This window comes from Ptychodera flava, chromosome 8 (genome assembly GCF_041260155.1).
Source record: "Ptychodera flava strain L36383 chromosome 8, AS_Pfla_20210202, whole genome shotgun sequence".
Taxonomy (NCBI): domain Eukaryota; kingdom Metazoa; phylum Hemichordata; class Enteropneusta; family Ptychoderidae; genus Ptychodera; species Ptychodera flava.
This window is the reverse complement of record NC_091935.1, coordinates 36,258,020-36,285,633: the sequence shown is the minus strand read 5'-3', so window position 1 is coordinate 36,285,633 and position 27,614 is coordinate 36,258,020. Positions and strand designations below refer to the sequence as shown.

Sequence of the window (27,614 nt, the reverse complement as noted above, 5' to 3'; positions counted from 1 at the left end):
ACACTTCGCATGGGTTTGCACTTTCAAGATAATTGTACAAACAAGTGTGAAAATGCTATTGTGTACACCATAGTATACATATGCTAGTTGTGGCAGAGGAAATAATTTCTTATATGGTAAGGGAAGGCGGGGCTTTTGTGATCGGTAGAGGGAAAATCAGTATGAAGGGGTGAGAAAAGGGGAAATTTTGAAAGAGGGATTGTCCTACAAAGTTGGTGGGCAGATACGAAAGGGATTTAACATCCCCTTAAACTACATAAAAACATTCACATCTTAAACAACTTCTGGTCACAATTTTAAAAAACAAGCCGATTTTCCACGTGGCATATGTGACTGTATCCGACCCCTGCATATAATTAATGATTAACTGATTACAAGACAACCGCATAACTCAAAATGTCTTTTTGACAATCTATCATAACATTTTACTTGTGGTCACAAACTGTTCCTCGTTGTCAACTTTACTCTTTGAGAACCAGTTTTCAAGAATGCTTCTTAGGTTTGCCTAAAGTGCTAAAACAGCAGACCATTTCTGAGGCATTTTAGCTAAACCTGATCAGAAAATACTCAAAGCTGCAATTATATTTGTGGTTTAGTTGTATTTCAATTTGAGAGCAAGCATATACTGTACAACAAGTTTCAAAGTGATTTGCGTGATGAGGTGATTTTTAACCACTCAATATTATAACATCAATTATTTCATCATTCTTGACATACATTTGGAATATCTCAAAAGTATGTATACCAAATATACAAAAGCTATTGTATAAGAGGATTTGTTGAAGAATTTGAACTTGCAACATAAAGAAAAACAATATCATTTGTTACATTCAATTTAAATGAAGACAATTTAGTAACTAGCATACGAATTTTAACAGCAAGTCAGGCGTTTCTGAGTTTCAGAACATTGTCAACTAAATTGACAGAAATTACACAAAATGCTAAAATTAAAAAAAAGCACACTGTGACTATTGATGCAAAATTGACAACTCTGCATTTTATCTGGCTGTGACATCTGTCCATTATGACCACGTGTATGTAGTTATTTGTCACAAAATTTCATTTCCAGCTCAATTTTAGCTCACGTGATTACACATGTGAGCCAATGTCGTAGCGATGTCTGTATGTCTGTCAGTGTCTGTCTGTCTGTCTTTTTACGCAATATTACAAAAACGCCTGAACGGATTCAAGTGAGATTGGGTAGAAAGGTACCATATGCTAATGACAAGAACTGATAAGATTTTGGTTATTGCGGCTTGCAAATTATTGAAGTTATGAAATATAATGTTTTTCACATAATGGTTTCCTATGGAGACAGTAATGACTGTGTCGACATATATCAATAAATACTGCACAGCATTTTATCAAATTTTTCGCTCATGACAATCTCAGATCATTGTGATGATACTGTGAGTGCCATGTCAATTACCTTTTCATTTACATGTCAAATAAACTTCCGTAATCAGTGATATAATTCCGAAATTCCTTCACCAAATTTGACGATACCTGCTACAAATATTGATCTCATAGATAACTTATTGTACTGAGAAGATATTAATCTGATAAATATCTAGTTGTCACGTGAAGCACTTTGTAATTAGTGATCATATTTTGAAATTACAGAATTACATATGATGAAACATGCTACAGATGTTGATCTGATAGACATATAATTGTCCCATGAAGCATTGAGCAATGTCAAGTTAATAAACTGTTCAATTCATATTAAATAAAGTTTTGTAATTAGTGATTGATGAAACTTGCTACAGATTAACTGATATTGATCTGACAGATGTTCTGTGACGCAATTAACGGTTTTTAGGTTCTTGGTCATGCTTCAAAAGACCATCAACAATTATCTGATTTCGCACACCAGATTCTATTTTGGATGGTCCATCTTGACCACCAAGTCTTCGGCAGTCATATCAGTACACTGCAGAGCTGTAAATGTTACACACTTCACACAGGGTTTATTGCTAGAAGTATCCAGACACACAATAGATGGTCCTTACAGATATATACTTTGGCATTTATGTAGTACACATCTTGTCTGTTCAATCACAGTGCCTCCACTGTGGTTCAATGTCAGTCCTTTTTTATTTTTTATTTTATTTTATTAATAATGACATCCACAGCCGAGGCCATTTATGGAAGACTGTTAGTAAACGTGCAGATACAAAGTTAAAACATGAAGACAAGACGAACAAACTTTAACAAATACTGAGAAACAATGTTTTAAAACATTTTTAAAACCATTTAGATTTACAGAAAAAGGATCAATGTCATTGTATTCGTTTAAAAGCAATTAAATTGTCTCGGAATTCTACTAAAAAGAGAGTCACGAACACAATTAACTCTACCAAATGGCACATGAAACAAAGTAGTACGCCACGTTGAAAACCTTGGTACATGAAGACTAAAAAATGAAGCTAAAGCATTAACATTAAACTTCGCATTAATTTATGCATTTATATAAAAATATATGGTCAAAAATAGTCCTCTTGATATTAATGACTGTAAATTGTAAATATTGCACAACTAGTCATGTCATCACTGTAAAAACCAATAATTCTTTTATGAAGAAATGTTAAAATTTATGGCTGTACTCTTTCAATTCTATCAGACTGGGTGTTTACTTATACTGTTCCAATAACAGAAGCATATTCAAGCTTAGACCTTACCAAGGTAAAGCACAATAATTTTAAAACGTGCTCACTGTTAATACAATGGCTATTCCTCATAATAAAACCGAGAGCTTTTCTAGCACCTTGAATCATGTTATTTACATGGTCACAAAATATAATCTTTGGTCAATAATAGCACCGAGATATCTCATGCTACTGACTCTACTCAATGCATGAGTGTCGAGTTTGTAAGGGAAAATATGAACATTTATTTTCAATGAAACAGTAAGAACTTTACAATTAGTAGGATTAAGGAGATAAATACCAAATTGTTCATTTTTCTGTCAAATTTTCAAAATTCTCAGAGAATACGCCTTGAAGTAAGACCCAGAATTGAGATGTGTCGCCAGTTCAAGATAAGGAATGGTTTCCGTGTAATTCACGATTTTTAAAAATCAAAACAAATGCACGTGGCTATCCCGGTTAAATCGGGGAGCTTTTTTAAACATTGTGGACACATTTGCATTGCTATTTCCATAATCCATCTTGAGTGACACAACGTTGCGTTGCACTAGCTAATTTACATAATGACGTGCTGTGACTTCTCCAAACACCAGGATTACTTCCGTCTGTAAACAATAAACCGTAATTAAATGTTTGTCGAAGCCTAGTCCAATAAACAAGTATTCGTACAGTTCCAGACATAGTCTACACCAGAGAGCAAGTCATTTTTCTTAGTGTGGTCAAGACATCGTGTCAACGACGATTTCTCAGCAGTGCGACGTTTTATCACTCTTTGCTTAGGGTTGGTCGGAGCTTGCACACGCCGCTTTACGGTGGTTGACGTCTTTCTCGCAATGTTAGATAAACAATTACACAGTGTTCATTCTAGGATTTAAAAACAACGGGCCACTGTTGGCCCCAACTCCTGTCCCAAGGGGGCCATTTTAGAAAATCGGGGGCCATCATCATCACACATGTAAAAACCTTGAATTTTCTGCAGAAAATACAATAGTCTATCAAGTCAAGAAAAGGAGAATACTTGAGATCGGGCCCCCGTAACCAACCAAGCCTACTGCAAAGGTGTCCCTCTCTACTACCTCCATGCTTGTACGTACGCAACAGGCCCAATAATGGCAACAGCAAATCGTTTGGTTTGATTCAATTGTTTACGTAACTTATGTGATGAATTATTGATATGTCGGACTTGAACAACTGTACAAATTGCTAAGGACTGTGATTTTGACTGTGGAAACGATCATGATCAAAGCTTAGCGCACCGGTAGGATTTCTCCGAGAGTGGCCCTCGATTTGCACGCATCGACAATTAGGCTACTCATACACTGATATAGCACGAGACTGTAACCCGTACGACCTAAATAAAGTGATCGATACATCAACTTTTAAACATAACTCGTACGTATGTATTAGCAAATTTACGATCATTGGTTCTGGCCAAAGGGTTTTACACAGCGGTGTTGTTCTATGCAAAGACCTGGCTACTCTGGAAAACGAGATGTGTCGACCTAAAATGTGTTGCTCTTCAAAACGATCATGGACGTTTTCCTTGCAGTGTTCAACGTTTCGTTTGTATGACGGTAGACGTTGCAAACGCTTCAATTTAAGGGACTGCCCGATCATCCTGGGGTCATCACTATACCGGCGTTAAAAATCCGAGTGTCGACTAGCTTTCCACCTTTACGCAGCGGCCAGTGCCGTGATATTCATCGGCCATGCCACATGCGTACGGCTCCAAAACACCGTTGCCCCTACATCAGTCCTTTCTACCCAGCTTCCTATGTACCACCATATATGCTGTAGTGGGTATTTAATTGCAAAGGTTGATAGGTAACTGAATCGTTTTACATGTCACACTATGACTGAGGTAATGACCTTCGGGGAGCTACGCGAATGTATGAACTACGTGAACTCTGCGTGATCGACCCATTCATATAATGTTGCGCCCTTAATAGTGGCGCGTCAAACGTAGAAATGAGGGCCATTCGAGATTTTATTGCGCAATGGCGCGTCCTAGAATTAACTTTGCAATCAGTGCGATAGTACGCTATCAAGTCTACGGTTCTGCAATGTCCATATAGCGTGTGAGGGGAGTGTGATCTGGGGAACGCAAACAAGCTTATCTGCATATGAATTTAGGACACGCCCGCTATCAGTAATGACTGCTGACGTCATTGTTTTTCCCACTGAAGCCATTCGCTGTGGCGATGTGTCGACACGCAAGGCTCCAAAAATTGGTAGTTTTCCGCGATTTATTTTATTTCCTGGGACTTTTTCTCTGAACAACTGTCATTCCCGGCCGACATCATCACTTGGTAACAAAGTATGTCCGTGTTGAGGCTCGTGCACGTCTAATTATCAAATGCCGTAGCGTAGAAGTATCAAAACATGTTTTTTGCGTTTTTCTCGAATTCAATGTGTGAATGAAGTACCCTTCTTTGGCACCTCGTCAATTCGCGCTCACAAACACTAGCTGCTTGAAATTCACACCGTCTATTGGAAACATAATGAACTCAAAATCCGTGTCTGGGATTTCCTTTATATGCCTTTGTTATTTTTTAATGCGCTCTTAAAGGTGTTGGACGAAGGTGCTTTTCAAGGAATTTTAATTATCACGCCATATAATTTGAATGGAGCCTCCGAGAAAAAATCGCAGACACGGTTTTGAAGGATATTGTCAAGGCTTGTCAATGAAGAAATTCCAACCGGAAATCTGCAGCGTGTTCGCATAAGGCCGGGAAAACCGTTTTTGGAAGGTTCAGCAAAACGCTTGTCACGTGACTCTTATGCAAATAATGACCGTGCACTGTGCTTGGTCGGATAGCTCTATATCAGGGCTTTCAGAAAATGGGGTTTGGGACATGTACAATGGAGAAAAAAATAAAAATCTGAAAGTGCCTAAAAGGTATTTATCATCCTTAAGATTCAATAACCAAGTGTCAGACCAGCTGACAATTCTATCGATATCAGATTGCAGCATTAAAGAGTCAATGATACGATAAATCTTCATGTCATCGGCAAAAAGTAACGAATCTGACACAAGATTATCAGAGATGTCATTAATGAAAAGAATAAATAAAAGTGGACTAAGGTGAGAACCCTGAAGAACGCCCCCCCCCCCTACTCCATTCTACTCAACTGAGTGTTCGTTTGAATTGACAATGTTCATCTTGCTTTACTGTTTACTGCAATGATCATCATGATTAAGTCTGCATAATATCTCTCTGTAAATTTTGTCTAGTCACTAGGTGAGACAGGTCAAGGTACAATTCTCTTACACAACTTCATAACAGTCCAAAAGTATGCAATAATTGTCAAGTCATCAGCAGTAATTGTCATTACTTGATTACTCAGTATGTAATTCTGTCAAAACTTAAAATCTGTAACATAAGTCCTGTGCATATAACCAGTCACTCAAGTAATTATGCGGAGGTCAACAACAGGTCAAGTTGATGTGTTATTATTTACTTGGGATCCAGTATAAACAAACTTAACACTGTGACAGCGTAGCGGCATGCTTCTAAAACAAGACGTCAGCCCACTATTACAGACAACTGCAAATATATACTAAAACATGTGATCATTTTCAGTTCATATCTGGTTGTATTTTGTTTTAGCAAGTCCATATAGACAATTTGAACAATATCTCATCTTGAACCCGTGATGCATGGACACAAGAAACTCAAAGCAAATGTCAATTTTGTCTGAATGATTTGTGCAGTCAAACACACTTTTTGCATGATGTCTTTATACTCATTGAACTGTTGATGCTCATAACACTTGCCTTATTTCAGGTGACTCTGATGCAAGGAAGCTAACTGGCAGCTCTTTCTGACAGTCGTCCATTGGACACTTTCGCTGGTGTTCTGGTCTAGCTGTGAGAACATTGAAGCATTTTGCACAACACAAGTGGCCACAAAACAACCACACTGGATCAACTACATCATGTTTGCCAGCAGCACAGTGTGTAACTCTAAATAAAAGAGAAAGTGAATCTATCAATTTAATTGTAATCGTAACAACGTACATTTGAATGCGCTTTAACAAGTACTTCCATGTTAAGAAATAACTTACCCGAAACATCGCAGTATTGAATTCTTATTACAGGTTTTCAGCAATCTTTGAATTTTTACCATGTGTTCAGCTTTGGATAGTTGTTTTTTGTCATTTTGAAGTACCTGTAATGAGAAGAGTTTACCTTAACACGATATAGTCATATATTGTTGTCCATAATAACAATAAGTGATACCTTGTTTATTTTGTATTCATCGGCCACGAAAATATAGGTCAGGGTTTAACCTGCCATAGCGTTCTATGAGTAACATACCATGCGTAATAACCCTACGGCTAAAAGTTCTATGAGAAATGTACGCTTTGTATACCATAGTGCGCAATGCATCATGGAACCGGTTAAAGAAGTATGACACTGTACTCTCAACTTAATCTGAAATAATGTAAGGAAGACATATAAAATAGAAAGTAAGGCATTGGATAAGCCTTATCAGACTTATTGATATCTTAGCAATAAATGAGAATTGTGCCCCACTCCCCGGTCACGTGGTATGCATTACTTCGACGCTGATACACATAAAAAGCAAGTAACTGCTTAATAGTTTCCGTGACTGTTAACTGATAAACAGTCGGAAGCAATAGTTGACGTGGGAATTTGAAAGTGCCATATGCAAACACAGATCTTGAAAGCGCAATGAAGATGTTAGTGTTGTCAAGAACCGAGACAGGTGATGACGGCTGAGGACTTTCTTGATTTTTCGTAGAGAAATTTGGATGAGGGTTTATGCAAAATGCACATTGATTGGTCGATATCCCGAAAACAACTTACGCTTCTTCCTTTAGGCTTGAGAGTTGCCCAAAACAATATCTTACCTTTAGCCTACGGCCTCTTAAAATAAACTGTTTTTGGGCAGGGTTCTGGCGGATTTTCTTCAAATGAACATCCTATTTTTAGTATGAGCATTCAACTCTTTTTTACTAGACATCTACAGATGGTGTGATGCGGAAATGAACGTAATGCATTGTGAAGGGATTTTCGATTCTATGCAATGTGATGCGATCATCTTTAATTTGATGCGATGCTGAGGTGAAATGATGCTGATATGAAGTGCCGCAAGGACTCTAGCGAAAGCTGTACTGTACGTTTGGATAAACATTTTAATAACCAAATAGGGAATATTTGCTACATAATTTACAAAAGCCTACTTTCTAATCGGCAATATCAAAATCTGATCGATGTTATCTTCAGGAAATACTAAGTTTAAAATATCAACGCTATTTAGGAATACTGATTTCAGAAAGTAAGATGTTTTGACCATTAACCTAAACATTGGCCCCAAAATTCACATATGAAAATGCCATTACCATTCTCAGAAATCAGAATAAAATCGTCCTACAAAAATTCTAATTAAAACTCTGAATCTTAGAACAAATGCTTAACCTGATTTTGAAACATTTCAAACGAATATCGGTAAAAATTACCCCCAAAAATTATACCCGAATATCTCATGAACATTTGATCAACTCTCATAGAGGATAATACTTGGGAAGTTTTGGGATAAATTTTTTGCACAAGGCGTTTCGACTAAAAACAATTATGTGTAAGAATGCAAATACATCCATATTACAAGATTATATGAAGAAATTAAATGATAACCCTAAACATAAATTTAGAACTATCTACAAGTGGCAATGAGGAAGATTTTGAATTTATTTAAAGTCAAATGTAAACAAAACTTTTATATATTTACATATATTGGTGGCATGCTAATGTGAACAATCCTGAATTTAGTCATTCCTAGTAAAATGCGTGCTATTCATCAAAATTATTAGAACATTGGTTATTCAGTTGATGATCTGTTGATAGTGGACCATTTTAATCTTTTCCAAACTAAGTTTCATGAATTTCGGACTAATGTATGCATTTGAAGAAATACTCACTTGCATGACACAGATTTACGCTTAAGATTGATATCGTTTGAACCTTTTTCTCAGTCTGTCTCATTTCCCAAGCTAGTTATGGATGAATGTAATATATCATGATATATCACCAATTGCCAAACACAGCCATCGGAGGTGCGCCATCGAGGAGAAATGGCATATGGTCAAACGTGTAAGTTGTCGAGCTCTCTTGTAAATTTACGACAAAATACGTATTATGTAGCTCTTTGCTAAATGAGCTTTCGCAAGGAGGTATAGTCTCTTGAAGCGGGAATCACCGTGTGACCCAATGGACTGAGAGTTGCTATTTCTGATGATCCGGAAGTGAGTATGAGATAGAAATTCCCAAGTTTTTCACGTCCCTTCAATACTGGATATATTGCAGTTATCGTATTTCAATTTAGAAAATGTTAAATCATCGTCATCATCTATCTTTAGTTTATGTCGTTCCAACTCGAGAAAACGTAGTCCCACATACATTCACATATAATGCAATACCACTTTTATACTGATGAAAGTTTTCTTCTTACTGCTCAAAGAGCATTACGTATTAATAATTTGCCGATTGATGCATTGGTAAAATAACCACATGGCATCGCACTTTGCTTCATCTTCGTACATATTGGACGCGGGGGAGGGGTACAAATCCATTCACTTTAAAGAAAGTGTGCCGTGAATGTGATCGACCATTCGTCAATACGCGGAGCTTGGAAGCGGGTATAACAAAGGAACAATGTAGATTTTACACGCGCAACAATACAGAGTGTTGGAACAAACTTTATCACATTCCTGGACGCTAGGAGTGCGGGATCGACGGTGAGGGAAAAATTGATCCCACACTCTCAGAAATCGTCCCACACTGTGCAGCAAATATTACAGGAGATATGATTGGATGGTAAATAGCCTGTTTCGTTCCACGCGCAAAATGTTATCCAATGGCACGACGAGTAACACACGGTCCGGAACTACAAAGTAAGCAGGTAAGAGTACAGTGGCAGACGACAGAGTTGTCATGATTTTGAATAATGTTGTCCGCGTCCAATGTGAATTTAACGCATTTTGTGGTCATGTGAGAAAAAGAATCTCATGTGAGAAAAAGAATCTCATACACCAAGGACCTGGGATCAGATTTCTCACACTCGTCGGGTATATATTGTCTCACACGAGCCGCAGGCGAGTGTGAGACAAAATATCCCCAAGTCGTGTGAGAAATCTGATCCCAGGTCCTTGGGGGTGTGAGATTATATTAGTCTTACAGATCTTACACTGGTGTTCTCACTCTACCTTGCACTGGGACATGAGAATATTGCTTGTTCATCGACCAAAATGGTTAACCAAAAGATGTTTGCCTTCTAGGAAGGCGCACAGCAACTTATATACATGAACCCGAAATAATTGTTATGAAAAGTTGTAACTCTTACATAAAGTTCAAAGACCGGTAATTACAAGCAGTTTATGGTCTTCCATCCGGTGGAGGTGGGGGTGGGTTAGAGTCCCAACCCTTGTCAGGGAACGATAGCAAGCTCTTAATAATGGTGAGCCACGGGTTAATCAGACAAAATAAGGTAAATCTTCTGTAGCCACTCCGATTGATGCCAAGATAATTCACCCATTCGTATTTGAGTTAGCAAAGGTGTACGTCGATTTACAAAGTACATCTACAGTCATATATGCCTTGAATTTTAACAAATGCACACTAAAATTAATCACCCATATTTGGGCGATATTGCATCAACAATTGAAGGAGAACCTTCAGAGAAAGAACACCGTTGCAGTTCTGAAATTTAATGCCTGGCTGGAAGAGATTGACCCCGATGACCCTGATAAAGGCTTTATTTTGGAGGGGCAATATCAGTTCTATTGATAATCGTGTCCTTTCGACAATACATTGAAACTGAAACTGTCTTTCTTTATTTGCATTGTACTGACTGATTCTACCGGCGTGATGCCGAATTGTCAATACATACCTTAAAGAATGCTAATGCAATCTTTACATCTTTTTCATTGAACGGTTCTTCTGGTGGTGACAGATGTTTGATAAAAAGACGAATCACAGATAAGGCTTGCCATGTTGTCCTGTGAATGAAAGCAAATTGACAATTTGAAAATTTTCATTGGAAATTACATTAAAAGTTTAACTGTTGCAAGCTAAATGGCAAGAAGATTCTTCTTGCTAATTGGATGACCCTTTCCTTATAGTTCCTGGCTTATGCTCCTACTTTGCTTCAAACTTATTCTTTAAATTTATAAATGTACGATTATTTCAATATCTCTAGTAACAAATTATTGATTTTACATTCTATATTCGGACAAAAGGCACATAGCTGCGATTTGAAAAATGTCCCCTCTTTGGCCAATGGCTTTCACCTTCCTTCACATTCTAGTTGATACTAGTAATTTCCTGCTGGCTGTACCTTCTACATGACTGCAGCCTCCTTCACGCTTTCTGCGGCATAAGATTTACCGTCCGTGTTGACAAATACAACAAACAACAATATTCACATCATTGCCTTTTACTCGAAGGTGTTTACTAATGATTTGCACTTAAAAAAGAATACCCTTTCCTGGCAACTTATAATTACAATTGCCTGACCTGTTGTGAGGGGTACGTTACTTAGCTCTTGTCTTACATTTGCAGTGTACGATGATTAACCTAAAGGCAATTTACTCATGCATATGTATGTTATAGTAAATTGTAACTGACTGAAATCAATCTGCGACAAAAAAGAAAACATCTGAATGGCCGCCCAACGGCCATGTTTGATAGTATGGCAAAGCAAGTTGACACCCAAATATACGTCATAACATAATCTCCTGTCTTCTAAAATTCTGCTCTGCGCCCAGGCGCACCATAGAGACGTGCTTAGATACGCAAGGAAAGAACAAAGTCTTGAACCCAAATGGCCACGCGGACCATCCCGTGTCATCTTTCGCGTCCATTTCATGTCTTTTTGTGCCAAGTTCGAAAGATACATCGTCAAAATATAAGCCTGAGCAACATACCACTTAACCTACATCAGTAGGCGTCACCAACGTCAATAATATAGAGGTGCTCAAGAGGTGACTGAAATGATCAATCATCAGAATCGTTTGTTTCCAAGTCCATCACTTCTGAGTCGCTAAATTCAGGTTCAAATCAGTAAGGTTAAAGGCCGAGAACGTGGATATCCATCCATCCATTGCTGCATTTATTAGGGCCATTATTAGAACATATATGTGACTCTAAAAGTGTCCTCGTGACCTCAAAAGTGTCCCCTGATAATTTTAATGGCTATACAATCCCATTGCAAAATCAAACTACCAACACGTAATTTGATTGGAGGATTGGTTTGACTTCTGAAATGTGCCAGGTGACCTGTCAAGCTTTAGTTACTTGCAGAATTATGATATGATACACTTCCACTGCTTTGTCTAACATTTGGTATTGAATTTGAAAAGAATACATATGACCCGTAAGTTTCCCCATGACTTCAAGGTGTCCCGGATAAATCTCATGATATATGCTGCCTCTGGTATATTAAACTACTTATAAATAATTAAAGGAATGTGTTTATCTTTAATTATGTTTGAGGTCCTGTAAACTGTCAGTTACGAGTAGCATTATTGTACACGTCCACGACTTTGTCCAACATATATTTAATTGAAAAATATCTTTGACTCCAAAGTGTGCCACATCAAGAGTGTCACTGGATAATTCTGATGATTACACTTGTATGCCTCATTGCTCTATCCAACTACTTTTGTCTAACTAAAGCAAATTGTTTAATCGTACAAGTAAGCTTAATATTTAATTTTAACTTGAATTATTAAATAGTATTTATCTCTTTGACTTTGAAGTTAAACTTATCAACCTTCAAACATCCCTCTATAAGAGATGTATGTTGGAAAAAACCCCAATCCATTAACCTTGTTAGTTCTATTCTAAGCTATGATTTTGCGTTGTTTGAAGTGTAAATATCAGCAAATACTATGAATTCAAAACCGTCCCTGTGTATTGGAGCTTTATTGATGAAAAACACCAGTCCCACCCCTTTGTAATAATGTGTCTTTCTTGTATCTTTATATCCAACATGAAAAATTAGGTAAAATGAAATCAATATGAACCCAAACATCGATATTAGTTTAAATCTTTCCCTCAATTTTACGATGTGTTTTTCAAAACACTAGTTCCCCCTTAACAACGCTTTAGAGATCTAAACTTATGTAGAAATACTTGAAAATTATGTCACGTCATATGTTGAAAACAGACGACTTTAAATATACAATGTGGAATTAAGCCTTTCAATTAACAGACTATACATGTTTTACTCTTGGGTGGGAAGATTTAGATGCTAATTCATCAATTAGCATCGACAGATTCACTTGTAATTCTCCAATACTACAATTCTCACGTACAGTGTAAAAAGTAATCGGCGATACAAGGTATATAATCAAGAAATCAGGTCAATACTAACATAAGATCATAATTCGACAAAATAGTGGTTGGCATCTTCAGATGTCTGACACTAATTTCTGAAGGAAGCATTCTAACCTGCATCCTTTAATCATCCTAAGACATTTTGGCCCATATGATGTTTCCTTCTGTGTCTGGAATACTTCTTGTGCGACAAGACTGACTCCTGGTATTTGTTGGTTGATCCATTTCGATCTGAAGTCTGGGTCACCAAGGTGAGCTTTATCAGGTAATACAAGTTCCAGGCCAAATCTGAGAGCATCAATATCGATAGTCTAAAGATTGACCAGAAAAGAAAATTAGACTCAGATATGGATGCAATCAACTTAAGTATTCTTATTATGAGAAACAATACCTTGAAATTTACCAACAAATATTAGTGTAGGATATTATATATAATATATATATATATATATATATATATATATATATATATATCTTTTTGTAGTATTTCTCAACATATTGAATATTTTGAACGATTTTAAAGTATGTAATGTTACAAACAACTGAGAAAATGAGGAGAAATTTGTTAGAATCACTTCCAGTCTGCATATACTGTAGCGCTTTGATGAAAATTCACAGAAGATTGAGATATGAATTCAACAATTGGCTTTTGGCATCTTGCATCATAAATCTAATTTTTTGCAAACAGGACCACCTACCATTTCATTTTCTTGAAGAACTGTACCTAGTTTCTCAAGTAAATGTGGCATAACATCCACCATCTGTTTGAAACGCTGAATACGTTTTTCGATAGAATCATATGTTGTGTGAATAAGTGTCAGATTTGGGAGTTGTACATCGTCTGACGAAGTTCCATCGGTATTACTTCTTTCTTTACTTTGCAATGCAACACGGATTGAGTGGTACACGATCTAAATAAATCAGTCATAAATTGTAAATGTTTAGCTTTGTAACATTGATGAAGGACAGAACAATTAGAAATGACAATAAATTATTATCCCAAATCTTATAGTTTTATAATGGCTTATTGCAATATGGATGTTACGTTTTACTCAGTAAGAACCATTGCCAAAGCTTAGTTGTGTTTGTTTATCAATAACATAGAACTGATCTGAAAGTAATATTAAGGTACTGGCTATAAATACTTAAAGATAGGGAGCCTCCCGTTTGCGGCTTAGCGGCTTTCTTGTTGCACAAATACTACTGAAATTGACGATGATCGTCGTGAAAATGAAAGAAAAATGATGCATGTTCTTAAATTGCCAGTTTGTGACTCTCCAATTACAGCAACATCTTGCCTAAATAAAATGTTGTTGTGTCCATTCTTCTATGTGAAGCTGCTTCGGCCGCGGTGGCCAGTTTCATTACAGCCGCCATTCAAATATTTTGGATAAGCGCAAGGGATGATGGGATATGTTGTGCATACGCAATAGACCCAAATGAAGGGACCACATACGCGAAGCTGCAGACGGAGACTCCTCCCTTTATGTACACGTATTGTAATTGTTACGGCCTGACATATCAGTAACGTGTCAAATGTTCTGCTCTTTAGAAACCTATGAACAGTCGTGTTTGCCATTGCAAGGACTTGGCGCAGTGTAAGTTTTCACAACCGTTACTATCTACATGATAAAGCTACTTGAATACAATCACCAATTACATGATGGGTGATCAACGAGAAACTCTGTTATTATGTAATGTTATACCTCAAATTCTCTGCAATCGCTTGATTTGTATACCAATTGTACAAAGTCATGTAAATAAGAATTCAGTAGGGTGTTCTTGTCAACTCCATCATTCATATCAATTACTTTCTTCAAAACTTTCCCCATCGGACCACTCTCGAAGATACTCCAAAGACGATTACCTGCCAAAAGAGAGTATGAATTAAAGTATAAATTCGGAAGCATTAAAACGAATTTTAACAGAAATAACATCTTTAGTTTAGTTACACAAAGAGCATCATAGCTTGCTGGGGTCAGGGCCCTACAGGATTAATAGAAACATCTTTCTAAATGTAATTTCCAAACACAACGATATCATTGAAAATTTTGTTTGCGCGATGATTCCTATAAACACCACGTTCGCTCATGATAAGAAGCCATCGTCTCTGTTTTGGTACGGTCGTTCGGAACGGCGAACCGAAAACTAGTACGTGAGCTGATTGTTTTTCACTAAAGGCGGGCAAGTTTGTCATGTGTCATAGTTAAGTGTCTAGCATCTTCGATGTTGGAATATTTGGTACATTTTACACCTGAACTGTCTGGAGGGCATGTCCTACTTCCCCAATAGAACACAAAGTTACAGTACTCAATTTCCCAACGGGCGATCCGACAAAGATTTCTTTAAACTCCCCATTATCTCTAAAACTAGCGATTCTTAAGAAACGTTATGCGAGTTTCAATAGTGGCCATCCCGTAAAAAATAATTATACTCAAAAATTACACGAGTTTTGCATGTTCCGCACTTTTGGGGCAAAATCATCTGAACGCACAACTACAAAACCTGAAGCCAAAGCACCTAGAATTAATGACTAGAACAACGATAAACTGGCTAATAATCTTTACGGATGTAATTGTCCCCGAGGCTGCCTTTCGCCCAGTGAAGCGATGTATTCATTGCTGTGATAAAAGTGTGCGATGTGCGATAGCGAGTATGTAAGAGCGAGTTCTTCATGGACTCTACAACGTGTGGAGGGATCGCAGTCAGAAAAATTGTAACAACTTAGCTCGATTATTGAACCACTCCTTTTTAAGGGTGGGGATTTGGCAAAGTGGTTTTGACTGTGATGTCTTTGCTAGGTGACTGGGTGCCGTGCGTTGTGAGTTCCAATCCGACCGAAAATCTACTGAATGTACTGATTTTAAGTAATCTGCTTGATAATCTCTTGCACTATTTTTCATAAAAAGCCCTCCCAATCAAAATATTCTTTTCATGGTTGACATTGGGATTAGTTGTGTCATTCAAATAGTTCGACAAGGCAGATTTAACAGATGTCTAAGGCATGATTATAACCATTTTAAAATGCATAGAAAACAAAAAAAAAATAGTCTTCATCTTTCTAAAATGGATGTAAGTGTCATAACTAGGCTGTTAAAACGGTACGTTTCTGACTCACCCTCTTGTGTTGTTTTGATGAGTTCTTGGATTTTCTCATATATTATCCATGAAAATGGTAATTTCATCTCTGCACTTGTTGCGACTTCTCCTTTATATGGCACAATGCGGTTATGCACCGACCCACTGATAACATCCTCATTATTTAATGTTGTGAGATTTTCATCACTGAACATGGCCAGCCAAAGCTGATGTTGCCATTCCAAAGGTGTGAATCTCATGAGCTGTCTGAGACCATTGTTCCTATCCATGTAAGAAATTAGTTCAGCTAGAATAGGTGTTACAACTTTTACAAGCTTCAGAGCTAGTGTTCTTCTGAATGTGCCACACTCTGTCAGAGCACTTGCTGAAAAGAGAACATCAAAAGCCCAACTGGCGCCTTTATTACCATCTTCTGTTTCTCTCCTCTGGAGAAGTATGCCAATCCGTTTTGCCAAAACTGAAGAAAATGTCAGCGAGTCTGAAATGGACAAATTGAAGACTTTGCTTGTAAGTTCCACCATAAATCAACGCACATGTTTCGAATCAAGATTGACATACACATTCATCTCGATAGCATTTTGAAGGTTTTCGGGACAGAAATGATATAGTCATGACATTCAAACATTTGCAGGATCTGTGGTAATTTTGAATTTTGAAAACATTTGATTAAGGTGATATATATATATATATATCTATATATATATATATATATATATATATATTATACACTCTACTAAGATGTATTCAACATAATTTTTATATTCCATGAAGTGCTAAAATTAATGCAGTGCAGAAGAGTGATTCTAAGAAACTAACCCGAAAACTTCTCTGCTGTGCTTTCCTGAAGTAAACATTCGAGAACTGGCACAAGCTTTGTACTTGAGTTATCCTCTTGGATGGTCTCTTCAGATATTTTCTGCTGTGGCTCAAGCCTTGCAATAGCATCTAGGAAACACATCTTTATTACAGCCGTGGTACGTACATCACTCTTCCTGTCACTAAATATGCCACTCAAGGGTTTGTTCACTAGGGAGCACATATCAGGACTGTCATCACTTGGCAGTTGTAGGTCGTCGATATGCATTGATACCCAAGGGTGAACTTGAAGATTGGTAACTATATTTGGCCTTGATCGTGATAGTTGGAGGATAAGCACAACGTGGGCAAAATGATTTGGGCGTTTGCATCGCTCATCTTGAATCAAGAATCGAACAAAAGGCACAAAGCGAGGATCTCGTTTGTGAGGCGCATACTGCAGTAATAATACTTCGGGGTCGCCACTGTCCCTGTTGTAGAAACTCCTGAAATATACACACGGACAAGGCATGCCATTAGTGCCTTTCATTCTAACTGTATACACAGTAAGGTCATTTCATCACATTTCAGTCACCCTACCAAAGAAGTATATTAAAGGTCTATTGAAGAAGTGATATTTGATATCGAAGTACAATTTCAAGTCATAGTACACTGTCCGTGTAATATGGTTGGATGGAATAGGTTCAGAGAGTCTAAGTAAAATAAGTAATGATTATGGTCGTAAAAGAAGAGCACAAAATGGCCGCCTGGCTTCAACATCGGATTGTGCCATGACCGAAAGTGACATGCATGTGTACATTGTCCTTATGTCACCCTTTCATAAAATCTGTTTGGGCATGCCTCGGAGTTGGGTCACTATCGACTTTTAGGCTCAACAAATGTTTCCTGATTTCCAATAAGGGTTATGGGCCTGGATAGAAAAAACACATTGACTTTTATACCTTCAGTGTCCATTATCAGACCCGGCTCTGCAACTGATTTGTGTATCAACTATCACCCAAAGGGATGATATTTTTAGATGCAGTGGAATTCTAAATGAATGTTAGCTATTTTAGAAGATTCAAAACTTCTGAAGTATTTTTCAAAGCTGTAATTCTTGTTGTTTACATGTCTCAATTATCCGTTCAATGTAACCTTTACAAAGTTAGTGCTCCAAATATTTCTGAAACATGTCTTAAATATAAACAAAGAAAAACAGCAAGGAGGGACATCTTACTTTAGGACATTTCTGATTTCTTCTTCAGAGGTGAATCTTTGCAAGCTCACCAGATGTACTTGTCCGTCTCGAAGCATCAAATATTCAGAAACAGATTTGCTATCCAACAGTAGTTTGCCATGAGTTGTCACCTATGTTAGAACATATACTCAGATAATAAATCACTGCTTGAACAAGAATAGAGTTAAACATTTAAATAATGAATAAATAAAATCATTGTACACATATTTGGAAGACAATATTATTTGCATAGTCTACGTCAGATGAACTGATTACCTGTGCAAGGAGACCCTCATTTTGTTCACTTGGTCGTTCTAAATGCATCTTCAAGTAATGTGCCAAACTTATATGTTGCTGTGAAGACTGATATTCCCTCTCAATCGTATCAAATTCTTCTTCCTGGAGAGAAGTCATTCTTATTCTTGCAATCGCATCTGGGGTACAGCAGTGTATTAAGGTATTTTTCCCATGCTGTAATACTTTCTGCATTGCCTTGGGGAAGAATGTAAGATGTAAATTTTAGCACAATAATGTAAAGATATACAACAACGGTAATGTAAAGTTTACATATTACAGTGACGGTGACAAGGTAGAGTACTTCATATCCTTTTTCTCCTCTCTGGCACAAAGGTCAGATTAGGCTTTTGTCATGTATAAATCAACTTCTATTACTTCAACCAGTCAATGCGCTGGTAGCTTGGCTTATCCACATACCTCTCTCTGATCAGATATCTTCAGTCTAGAGAAGGCGTCGTGAACGATCTTGGAAATTGTGTCATCATCTATACCAATGAAAACCTCTTCACGCTTGTGTTTACGTGTGTAATCACACGTTTCGTTTCTGTGGTAGGAAATATGTTTACACATGAAATCATTCTCTTTGCTTTTTGTCACGGCATATCAATTAGGCAGGAAACAAAGTATCTCCCTGTGGAGTAAGCATAATTAACGCGCCATGTGCCACGATTCACGATTCACGTTCTGCAGTTCAAGCAAGAAACGGATGCATTTTCACCCAGATTTTCTTTATTAGTCTGATAAATCATCAGTAGGACTTAAACGGCGCCTTCTGTATGTCTGATTAGTGGCCTGCAATATGGGTGTTTATGGATTCTACATGAAGGGGCCCGAGGTTATTTCAGTAAGGGACTGGATAGAATTACAGGGAGGACCTGTGTTTTTTTAAAATGACGCAGTGTGCAAAATAGTGACCCCTCAAGAGTGTTTTCAAGAAAAATAGTGATCCTCCCCTTTTAAATGCGGAACTGAATCTGGTTACTGCTTGTAGGCCTGGTAGTGAAATCGAATTCATAGGTTACTCTAGTCTTGTAACATTTTTTCAAAAAACTTTTCTTCAATACTTATACCTGTCCACCAAAAATCAGATTTCTGGCTCTATTCGCTAACTTCAAAAGATATGTGTATAATTATTTAGGTACAGGATGATGTAAGGGTCCAAAGTCAGGGACGACCACAAAATTTGGATGTGCAATTTGGTTCCCTACTGGTCATTCTTCATTAGACAATAGCCCTCTTGAACTCTTATATAGGAAAAGATAAAGCCATAGATTAGTTGCAGAACTTTAGGGTAGGTCAAAGGTCATAGAAAATCATGCAAAATTACTTTTTAAAAATCTTCTCAAAATTGACATGGCCTGTGATCTTGAAACTTGGCACATAGGAACCTGGCCCTATGATCTAAAAGAATTTGTTAAGAAATTTGATCGATCAACTTAATGTGAATGTGGTCAACTTTAAAATCGGAGATGAGAGAGGAGGTCTAAATATAATCGATGTGATTGTAACACAGGGGAGGGTCACTGTTTGTGCTCATTGAAATTAGGGAGCGTCAATTTTTTCTTGCAAAATTTTTTAAAGGTCCACTATTTTGAAAAACACTGGCTCTCCATCCCTATAATTTCTTTCTAGCCCCCTACTGTGATAACCTCGGCCCCTTCGTGTAGAATTTGTACAACACACATTTCGCAGGCCACCATTTTATGCATATAAAGGCGCCGTTGAAGTCCTAATGGTAATTTTTCAGTGTACATGTATCGATAAAGTTAATTTGACTGAAAATGCATCTGTGTCTAGCATAAACTGCAGAACGTGAATCGTGGCACGTTGCGCTTGAATTAGGCTTCCCCTCATTGTGATCACCGTTATTAAAATTACCCCTATATCTTTGACCGCACAATCTGATCTTTCGTTTTGTTTATCTTTTACTCAATATTAGGTACGCGGATACGAGGCTATTGCGCCATGTCAGACTGCACGGCTTGAGTTCTCTCCCTGTAATTGTGGGTTGAGCTCTCAAGCTAGAGTTCCAATTTTGAGTGAACTTTTTGTTGAGAATATAAACCCAGGCTCCAGCCAAACAGATGACTAAATTCGAGCTAATCATATTACAATTTGAGTTCAAAATCGATCACACATTTACTGGTTTTACATAATATTAAGTAAAATTCATTTGATGGCAAAAAGGAGACCCAAGGATGAACCTCTACACAAATGAATTTGAATAGCTTTGTAATGCTATTTCTACCTCCGTCCATCCACACAATGTTCGTCATTTACAGTAAATTGTACAATACGGAGGGAAACGTTACTTTGAGAGTTAGACGAGCAATGTTACAGTATACATCATCAACGGCGAGTACTGTAATTTACACACAGCATCCGAACAGAGGTAACACTCGCTCGCTTTGACATATTGACATATTCTGTCTGCTGAGCAAGGTATTTAATAAGATTAGTGATTTAGGGGAAGCACTGGCTAACTTGTGATCCTATGAAAATACAAAAGTAAATTATTAAAGTTAAGCAGAGGAGTAGTTAAAATGACTAATGCGCTGAGAAGAAGCAAATTGAATTTTAAGCCTGACTATGAAACATAATTAAACATCAAAGTACAAAGTATTTGAAAAGGAAATGGTAAATGCATCCATAGACCCTTTATATCATCATATCATTGATACACTTAAAAAGTTTTATCAACGCTGGCCAAGTTTTTTATCCCTAATTGGCGTGCAATGTTAAAAGTACATGTATCTCATAAGTAGATGGGAAGATGCTGAATGACTGTCACTTCTGTTATAAAACTGTTTCATTAATACAAATAACAACTTCCAGTAGCTATTGACGATTTTTTCCTGTCACAAATCCCTGATTTTTATGTTAAATATGCGATATACCTACTCACCCACCTACCAATCAACCCCCTTCCCTCCACACACGCATGTCACCAATCCAACCATGTTTCACATATACATATATCAATAACTCTTATTATGGGACAGATATATGTATGTAAACGACTTTCTCTACTTGTAGTATCAGAGTCCAAAGCATGGTGTACATTTGGCAAATGGATACTAAATGATAGAGTAGTCACCTGTTCCTAATATCTTCAGGTAGCTTGACTTCCACAAATGAATGAGTCCACTCAGTTAGTTTTCGAACACTGTCTTTCATTTCCGGTGTCAGAATATCATCAAATGTTAGGAAATGCTTCTCGAGACGATTGATGAGTGGTATTGGATACTTCTCAATAACAATATCTCTTTCAGCAGCAATGATAAGCCTTGGTCAATACAGGAATACATAAAAAGATAAGGCAAGTTTTAACTATTTATTCTGAAAATCGTCTATAATGTACTAGTATAAATCAGTGCTCAAATCTGAGCTTATATCATCCTAAATATTTCGAAGGGACTAAGACCTTCTTCTTCCTCGGGTTCTCTGCAATCACTGATCTTGCACGGATCAACAAAACAGTCTACCACTCAGCGCGACGGTCTACTGATGTCTAGTCCTTCAATGTATTATATGTTTCGACAATTATTGCCCACAGACTTGGAGCAAGTGTAACTGCCATTGTTAAGAACATCCTTGCACGACAAAAGAATAATTATGTAATAGTCATGTAATCGTTTCTGGTGCATGGCTTAACGAATTTAACAGAGAAGAGGGCACCCTGGCATTTTGCCATGCACCAAAAGCCTATTAACATAACTGTAACATAATTATTCTATTGCCATGCAAGGATGTAAAATATTCTGAACCTTACCAGGAAAGAGTTCCTTAAGCGCTCTCCCCCACCCGATTTGTTTTCTTAGGTAGAACAAACAATACTTTAAAGTATGCTAACCCTAAGGCTAACCGTTACCCTAATTATTAAACCTCCAAAAGTTGCATTTGATGTGAAATTGGTTTTCCAAGGAAAGTCCGCAATTAAAGTGATTTCCAGGGGTGGGGGCCTGAAGCAACTTTGCCCTCTTGTTCGAGATCAGTGATTGTAGTGGACCAAATGAAGAAGGGCTTACTCCTTTCGAAATATTCGGGATGTTATAAGCTCAGAGTGGAACATTGATTTACACTAACCTGGAAATGTAACTCAAGTATTCATAACTCAAGAGATACTGTAAAACAAGATGAGAATGACATCTGACCTTACCTGAAATTCTTATCGACAAGAGCATTGCAGCGATGTGTTCCTAGGCCTAAGTTGACATACTGACGCTCACCGTATTCAAAGTAATACTGTAAAGGGAACGAAATATTTTACCTAGAAATTATATTACAGTGATATTATATCATATCAGATACTGCTAAAGTAACAATTTTACCATTGTTTAAAGCTTTCGGGGATAAACACAAGGAAACAAAAAATCTCTTGTAAGACACAAGCATACCTGATTCATTGTATCATACAGAGATTCATACAAATTTTCAGCATTCATCAAAACAACCGTCTGTCCGGTCTCCATGGAAATCTTGATGCGTCTGATGTTGCGACAGACCTGAAAATTATTCACAATAATCAAATCGTTTTGGCAGTTGTTGGGCTCTGTTTTAAAATAGTTTTTTGCATGTGTTTGTGTTCAGCGAAAGCATCAAAGCAACAAAACAAAACAAAACAAAACAAAACAAACAAAACAAAAAATAACAACAAAAAAGTTCACCCTCATATTAAAATCATAAAACAATATCCTCGTACTATATAAAGCTGTGACACACTGGCCTCCATATAAGATGTTATCCTGACACAAACTGACACGCATGTGTATATCACTGTACATTGTCCTTGAGTCAACTGTGAATTAGATCTGTTCAGGCATGTCTGGTAATGGTTGAAATCGACATATGTAAATTATGTAAGTTGGATTGTGCATCGATTCGACTTTGAAAGAAATCAGTCCCCACATGACTAGTTAGAGCTTTAGACATGAAAATCGAACAAAATAACCCTTAGGGGCCACATTCGATTGGCATTAAAAATGGATAGTACTGCCTGGACAATTTGACAACATTATGTGTGACATAGGGTAATGACCTTGTACCTACTTTACAATCTATTTGTCTGAGCATCTTTAAGAAAAACTTTGACGGACGCTGCATGTGACTCATTCTTACATGTTTATGTACCGTATAGATGCCCAAGTTTCTTTTTTTATTTGACAAATACTTTTCGCTAATTTCAAATGTATGTTAAAGAAACCCTGAAGATAATACAGGACTTAAATGAGAAAACAACATTGCCTCTTGTCAGCTTTACCTGAGAGTTATGTGAAATTTGTTTTGAGTGCATATACTACATTTCAACATAATGCGCCATTTGAATTGTCCCAATAACTTTGATTTAAATTTAAATAATTAAACGTTTTTACTCAAATAATGTGTTTACAGAATAGCAAGAGAATACAGATGTCTTTCTGACTTTCTTATTAGATAGGTATACCTGAGGTGATTCACTGTCGCACAATTATTTTCAGAGCATCTTAGCCTATTGCTAAAGAGGACGTTAGCTGCAAGATTTGATAACATCTTTATCATGTTTATTCTAAAAGCATTCGCGTTTTTCTTCTCCTCCCCAAAATAGTATTAAATTGCAAATACACTATGCACAATATTCAGTGTACTATACAATCTAGAAAAAAATAGTAGTCTATATCAACAGTGAGCATCGCATTCATTCAGGCTATGGTGACAAGCAGAACTGAGGGGAAAGTCTGATATTACAACATGAAAACGTTTTACAACCACTCTAATGGAATATGCTTAGAAGGTTGAAGCTGTCGGAGATATATTGTTAAGGAAAACATTTGGCGAAAATACCATCCAAGGTGAATGTTACGAAATGGGCAAACACTTTTCATAATTTGTAGCTCTTCTGAAAATCATATAAAGTCTAGTGATTGAAACACTAAGAACGTTACTCATACCGTAGATTTTCCATTGGATTTTAACTTAAAACGTACGGAACCCAGTCATCTAGCGAAGACATCACGGTCAAAACCGATCGACCAAATCCCCACTCATAAAAAGAGAGGTTATTAAGAGAGCTCAATTGTTACTATTATTCTGACTGCGACCACTCCAAACGCTGCAGATTTCATGAAGCACTCGCACTGACATACTCACTATCACATATACTGATTCTACGTATTCTTTACCCAAAGACGAACGCTACAGATGAATCAGTCCATATAAGGAGGTCCTTTATATGCACTATAAAGTAGGAGACCCCCTCCACCTAACCTCAGTTACCTAGCTTGCCCTCCAAAGAGTAAGTCCATTACAATTTGACTAAAATGTCAAGCATGGGGAGGAGGGTGGCAGCAGTGTTATATAAAATGGTAAGTATTATTGACAGAAACTAAAATGCTGTGGGATTTTTCATTTCTATTACATAATACAAAATAATTTGATACAACATATACTCAGAGTCCAACGGTCCAAAGGATGTACGTCATAAAATTCCATAAACAACTGTGTGATAGTACTACTACATCTATAAGTATAAAGATCTATTGCATTGGAGAATCTACGACATGCAGACATAACTTGAGATTTGATGTCGTTTCTAACAGCTCGTCCATACTGTTATTTGCAAACTGTATGTTTTACTTAATTATCCCTTTAAAACCGATTGTTTTAAAGTTGATCTTGTTTATTCGAAATCATGCATGTCAGTGATATGCACCCTCATATGACAAAACTGAATGGAAGTGATGCACTGAACGCGGCAATATGTACAATCAACAAGAATATAAACAACCAACATTTCCTTGTAACATCGAGTTAAAGCAACACACATGAAATGTCAACTACAAACATCGATTGACAAATTCAACTTTTATAAGCTTCGCAAATAAAGAAACATCGATTGACAAAGGAATGTATGCGTTTTGCACAGTTACATACACTACTTAAACATAAATCTTATATAACGAAACGGAAGAATCTGGAAAACAAGTCTTGAGGTACACACAACGTGGTTCTGATAATAGGAAAAGCACTTTTGTTTATATATTCACATGTTGTCATAACATGTTGAAACAGCTGAATAACCCCGTCTCTAGGAATCTTACAAAAAAAAACATGTGAAGGCAATTGAAAGCCATCGGTCTAAGATCCTTACTTTCTGATTATTTTTTCTCTCTAAATTCTATATGTACAACTATTCTAATTTGTTGAAGGAAGGTTACCTATATGCCGCATAATGACTTCCGGGATGACAAGGGACACTCAATATTTTGTTCAATATACGATATATACGCATCATTTTGACTCTCGAATGAAGAAAAGTAAGCTTTTCAACATTGAACAATCTTGACATGTTTTAGATGAAGAGGGTCATCTCAACTTCGTAGCAAGAAGGCATGGGTAAAACTATTCTAATGCACAACACTGTGGCGTTAAACATACTAATTTAATTGGATATTTCCCCAAAGAGAGGACAATGTCGTATACTTTTTCCTCACAGCTTTCCTCAGTAGACAAAAATGTGATACTCATATTGCATATTACTGACAGCTTTAGGCATTGCTACTATCTGAAGCAGGCTTACAGTCAGTAGATGTTCGATCACATGTGGAGAGCATGGCATTAGTTTACACCCTCAAAATATTATTGTGTTTGCAATGATTGCGTGTGAAAAGGAAACAAAGTGAAAATTGCTTACTTGAGTGTATTCTTCGTCCCTCTTAAACGGACTGCCGTAGATGACTATTGTGTTTTCTTGATTGATTAATGATTCTGTGTCAGCTTTCAAATGCCATATCACATCATATCCAGCACTATTTTTCGTCATGAGAAGTAGGTACCTGGTTTCTCTGTGATGGCATAAAAAGGATGACAAATGAAACCATGTAATCACATGCCTTTACTTAGGCTGTCTTCCGATGTTTTGAAAGACTTTGTTCACGATGTAAAAATTAGAACGTTATGTGACGTCTGTAAATTAAAAAGGCAAGACAGAGTATCTTTCATGTAGTCTCAGAGAAAAATTGCGATTGAAACATTCATCTTTTGCATACATGTAGTCGGTATAAATGTATATATTTCTGCAAAAAGAGGATTTATATACTTTTGACCGAGTGACCGACAATGTGGTTTGCGAATAAAATTCGATACTTCAATATTTGACTTTTCAAACGGATATTACCACCTGTCAATTAATTTCGTCAAATGTTTCAGTAGACAGAGTTCAAGCTATTGACTTACCCAACGGAAGGTGTATTCTTTAAATTAGCACAAACAAGGCCATAGTTTGAATTAACAGCCAACTTTGGAATATCTTGTGAATCCTATATGATATAAGTCATCAACATTAGTATATAAATTAAGCATGTATAGATGGAGTATGCTATAAAGTATCAATAGAAACTTTAAATTCATCTATTTCGCATATGGTCATATCCTCAAAATTCACTTTCAAAATTCATATTCAGGCGTTCGTGACTGCACCAAACCAAGAAGCTTACCTCATTTCCAGAAACAGTACGACAACGTTTTTTGCATCTTGTTTCAAAGAAACTGATGGCGTCTATGGTTTTATGCCCATCAAAGTTTCGACATACATACTCTTTGAGTTCTTCCCACGTTGGTTTCTCCTTAGTCTTTTTGCAGGCTGCGGATAGCATTTTTATCAGCCTATGCATTGAAAATGCAATATAAATAAGATTGTCAGCATTTTTTGAGATGACATCAGGCATGATTTATAAACCTTCCTACTAAATGTTTGCATATTGTAACCTTCAAGAATATTGTTTACTGTAAACCAAAAAGTAAACCGTCAAATTACTCTGCTCCAATTTATAAGTCACCATCCAAGAGCTGCCAGACATAATTTTCTGAAATTAAGAGATGTTTTACAGAAATTTCGAAATTTAAGCAATAAATTAACGTATGAAATGTCATAATCATTAAATATAACTTGAATCCAATAACTCTAAGACGCCTTCGGATGAAATATGAAAGATTAGATTAAGACGACTGCGCTTAAATTTAAATTACGGTCCAGATAATTTACGTATACCAATTTCATTACTATATTATTGAAATTATAACAACTCGTCTTTAGGCACCAGCGAACCAAATATGAATTTTATCGCCTGAGGTCATTGGAAACGATATTTAGAAGTTCTTTAATCAATAAAGCACGCCCAGTATAAAAAATACCTCGCGA

At 36.8% G+C, this 27,614-nt stretch overlaps 1 protein-coding gene across 1 annotated transcript in view; it reads right to left on the bottom strand.

Moving 5' to 3' along the window:
- The window catches only part of LOC139138095 (E3 ubiquitin-protein ligase rnf213-alpha-like), a 129,142-nt gene that overhangs the window by 22,197 nt on the left and 79,331 nt on the right, over nucleotides 1–27,614 (bottom strand). Inside the window, exons 26-42 of the mRNA XM_070706319.1 lie at nucleotides 26,911–27,079; nucleotides 26,651–26,733; nucleotides 26,109–26,259; nucleotides 22,837–22,944; nucleotides 22,599–22,684; nucleotides 21,537–21,725; nucleotides 18,857–18,983; nucleotides 18,419–18,634; nucleotides 18,143–18,273; nucleotides 16,927–17,411; nucleotides 16,130–16,588; nucleotides 14,718–14,878; nucleotides 13,710–13,922; nucleotides 13,126–13,322; nucleotides 10,562–10,670; nucleotides 6,717–6,820; nucleotides 6,427–6,615 (exon numbers count right to left, since the gene is read on the bottom strand). Coding sequence (XP_070562420.1) covers nucleotides 6,427–6,615; nucleotides 6,717–6,820; nucleotides 10,562–10,670; nucleotides 13,126–13,322; nucleotides 13,710–13,922; nucleotides 14,718–14,878; nucleotides 16,130–16,588; nucleotides 16,927–17,411; nucleotides 18,143–18,273; nucleotides 18,419–18,634; nucleotides 18,857–18,983; nucleotides 21,537–21,725; nucleotides 22,599–22,684; nucleotides 22,837–22,944; nucleotides 26,109–26,259; nucleotides 26,651–26,733; nucleotides 26,911–27,079 — 3,177 coding nt within the window. The remainder of the gene's footprint in view (nucleotides 1–6,426; nucleotides 6,616–6,716; nucleotides 6,821–10,561; nucleotides 10,671–13,125; nucleotides 13,323–13,709; nucleotides 13,923–14,717; nucleotides 14,879–16,129; nucleotides 16,589–16,926; nucleotides 17,412–18,142; nucleotides 18,274–18,418; nucleotides 18,635–18,856; nucleotides 18,984–21,536; nucleotides 21,726–22,598; nucleotides 22,685–22,836; nucleotides 22,945–26,108; nucleotides 26,260–26,650; nucleotides 26,734–26,910; nucleotides 27,080–27,614) is intronic.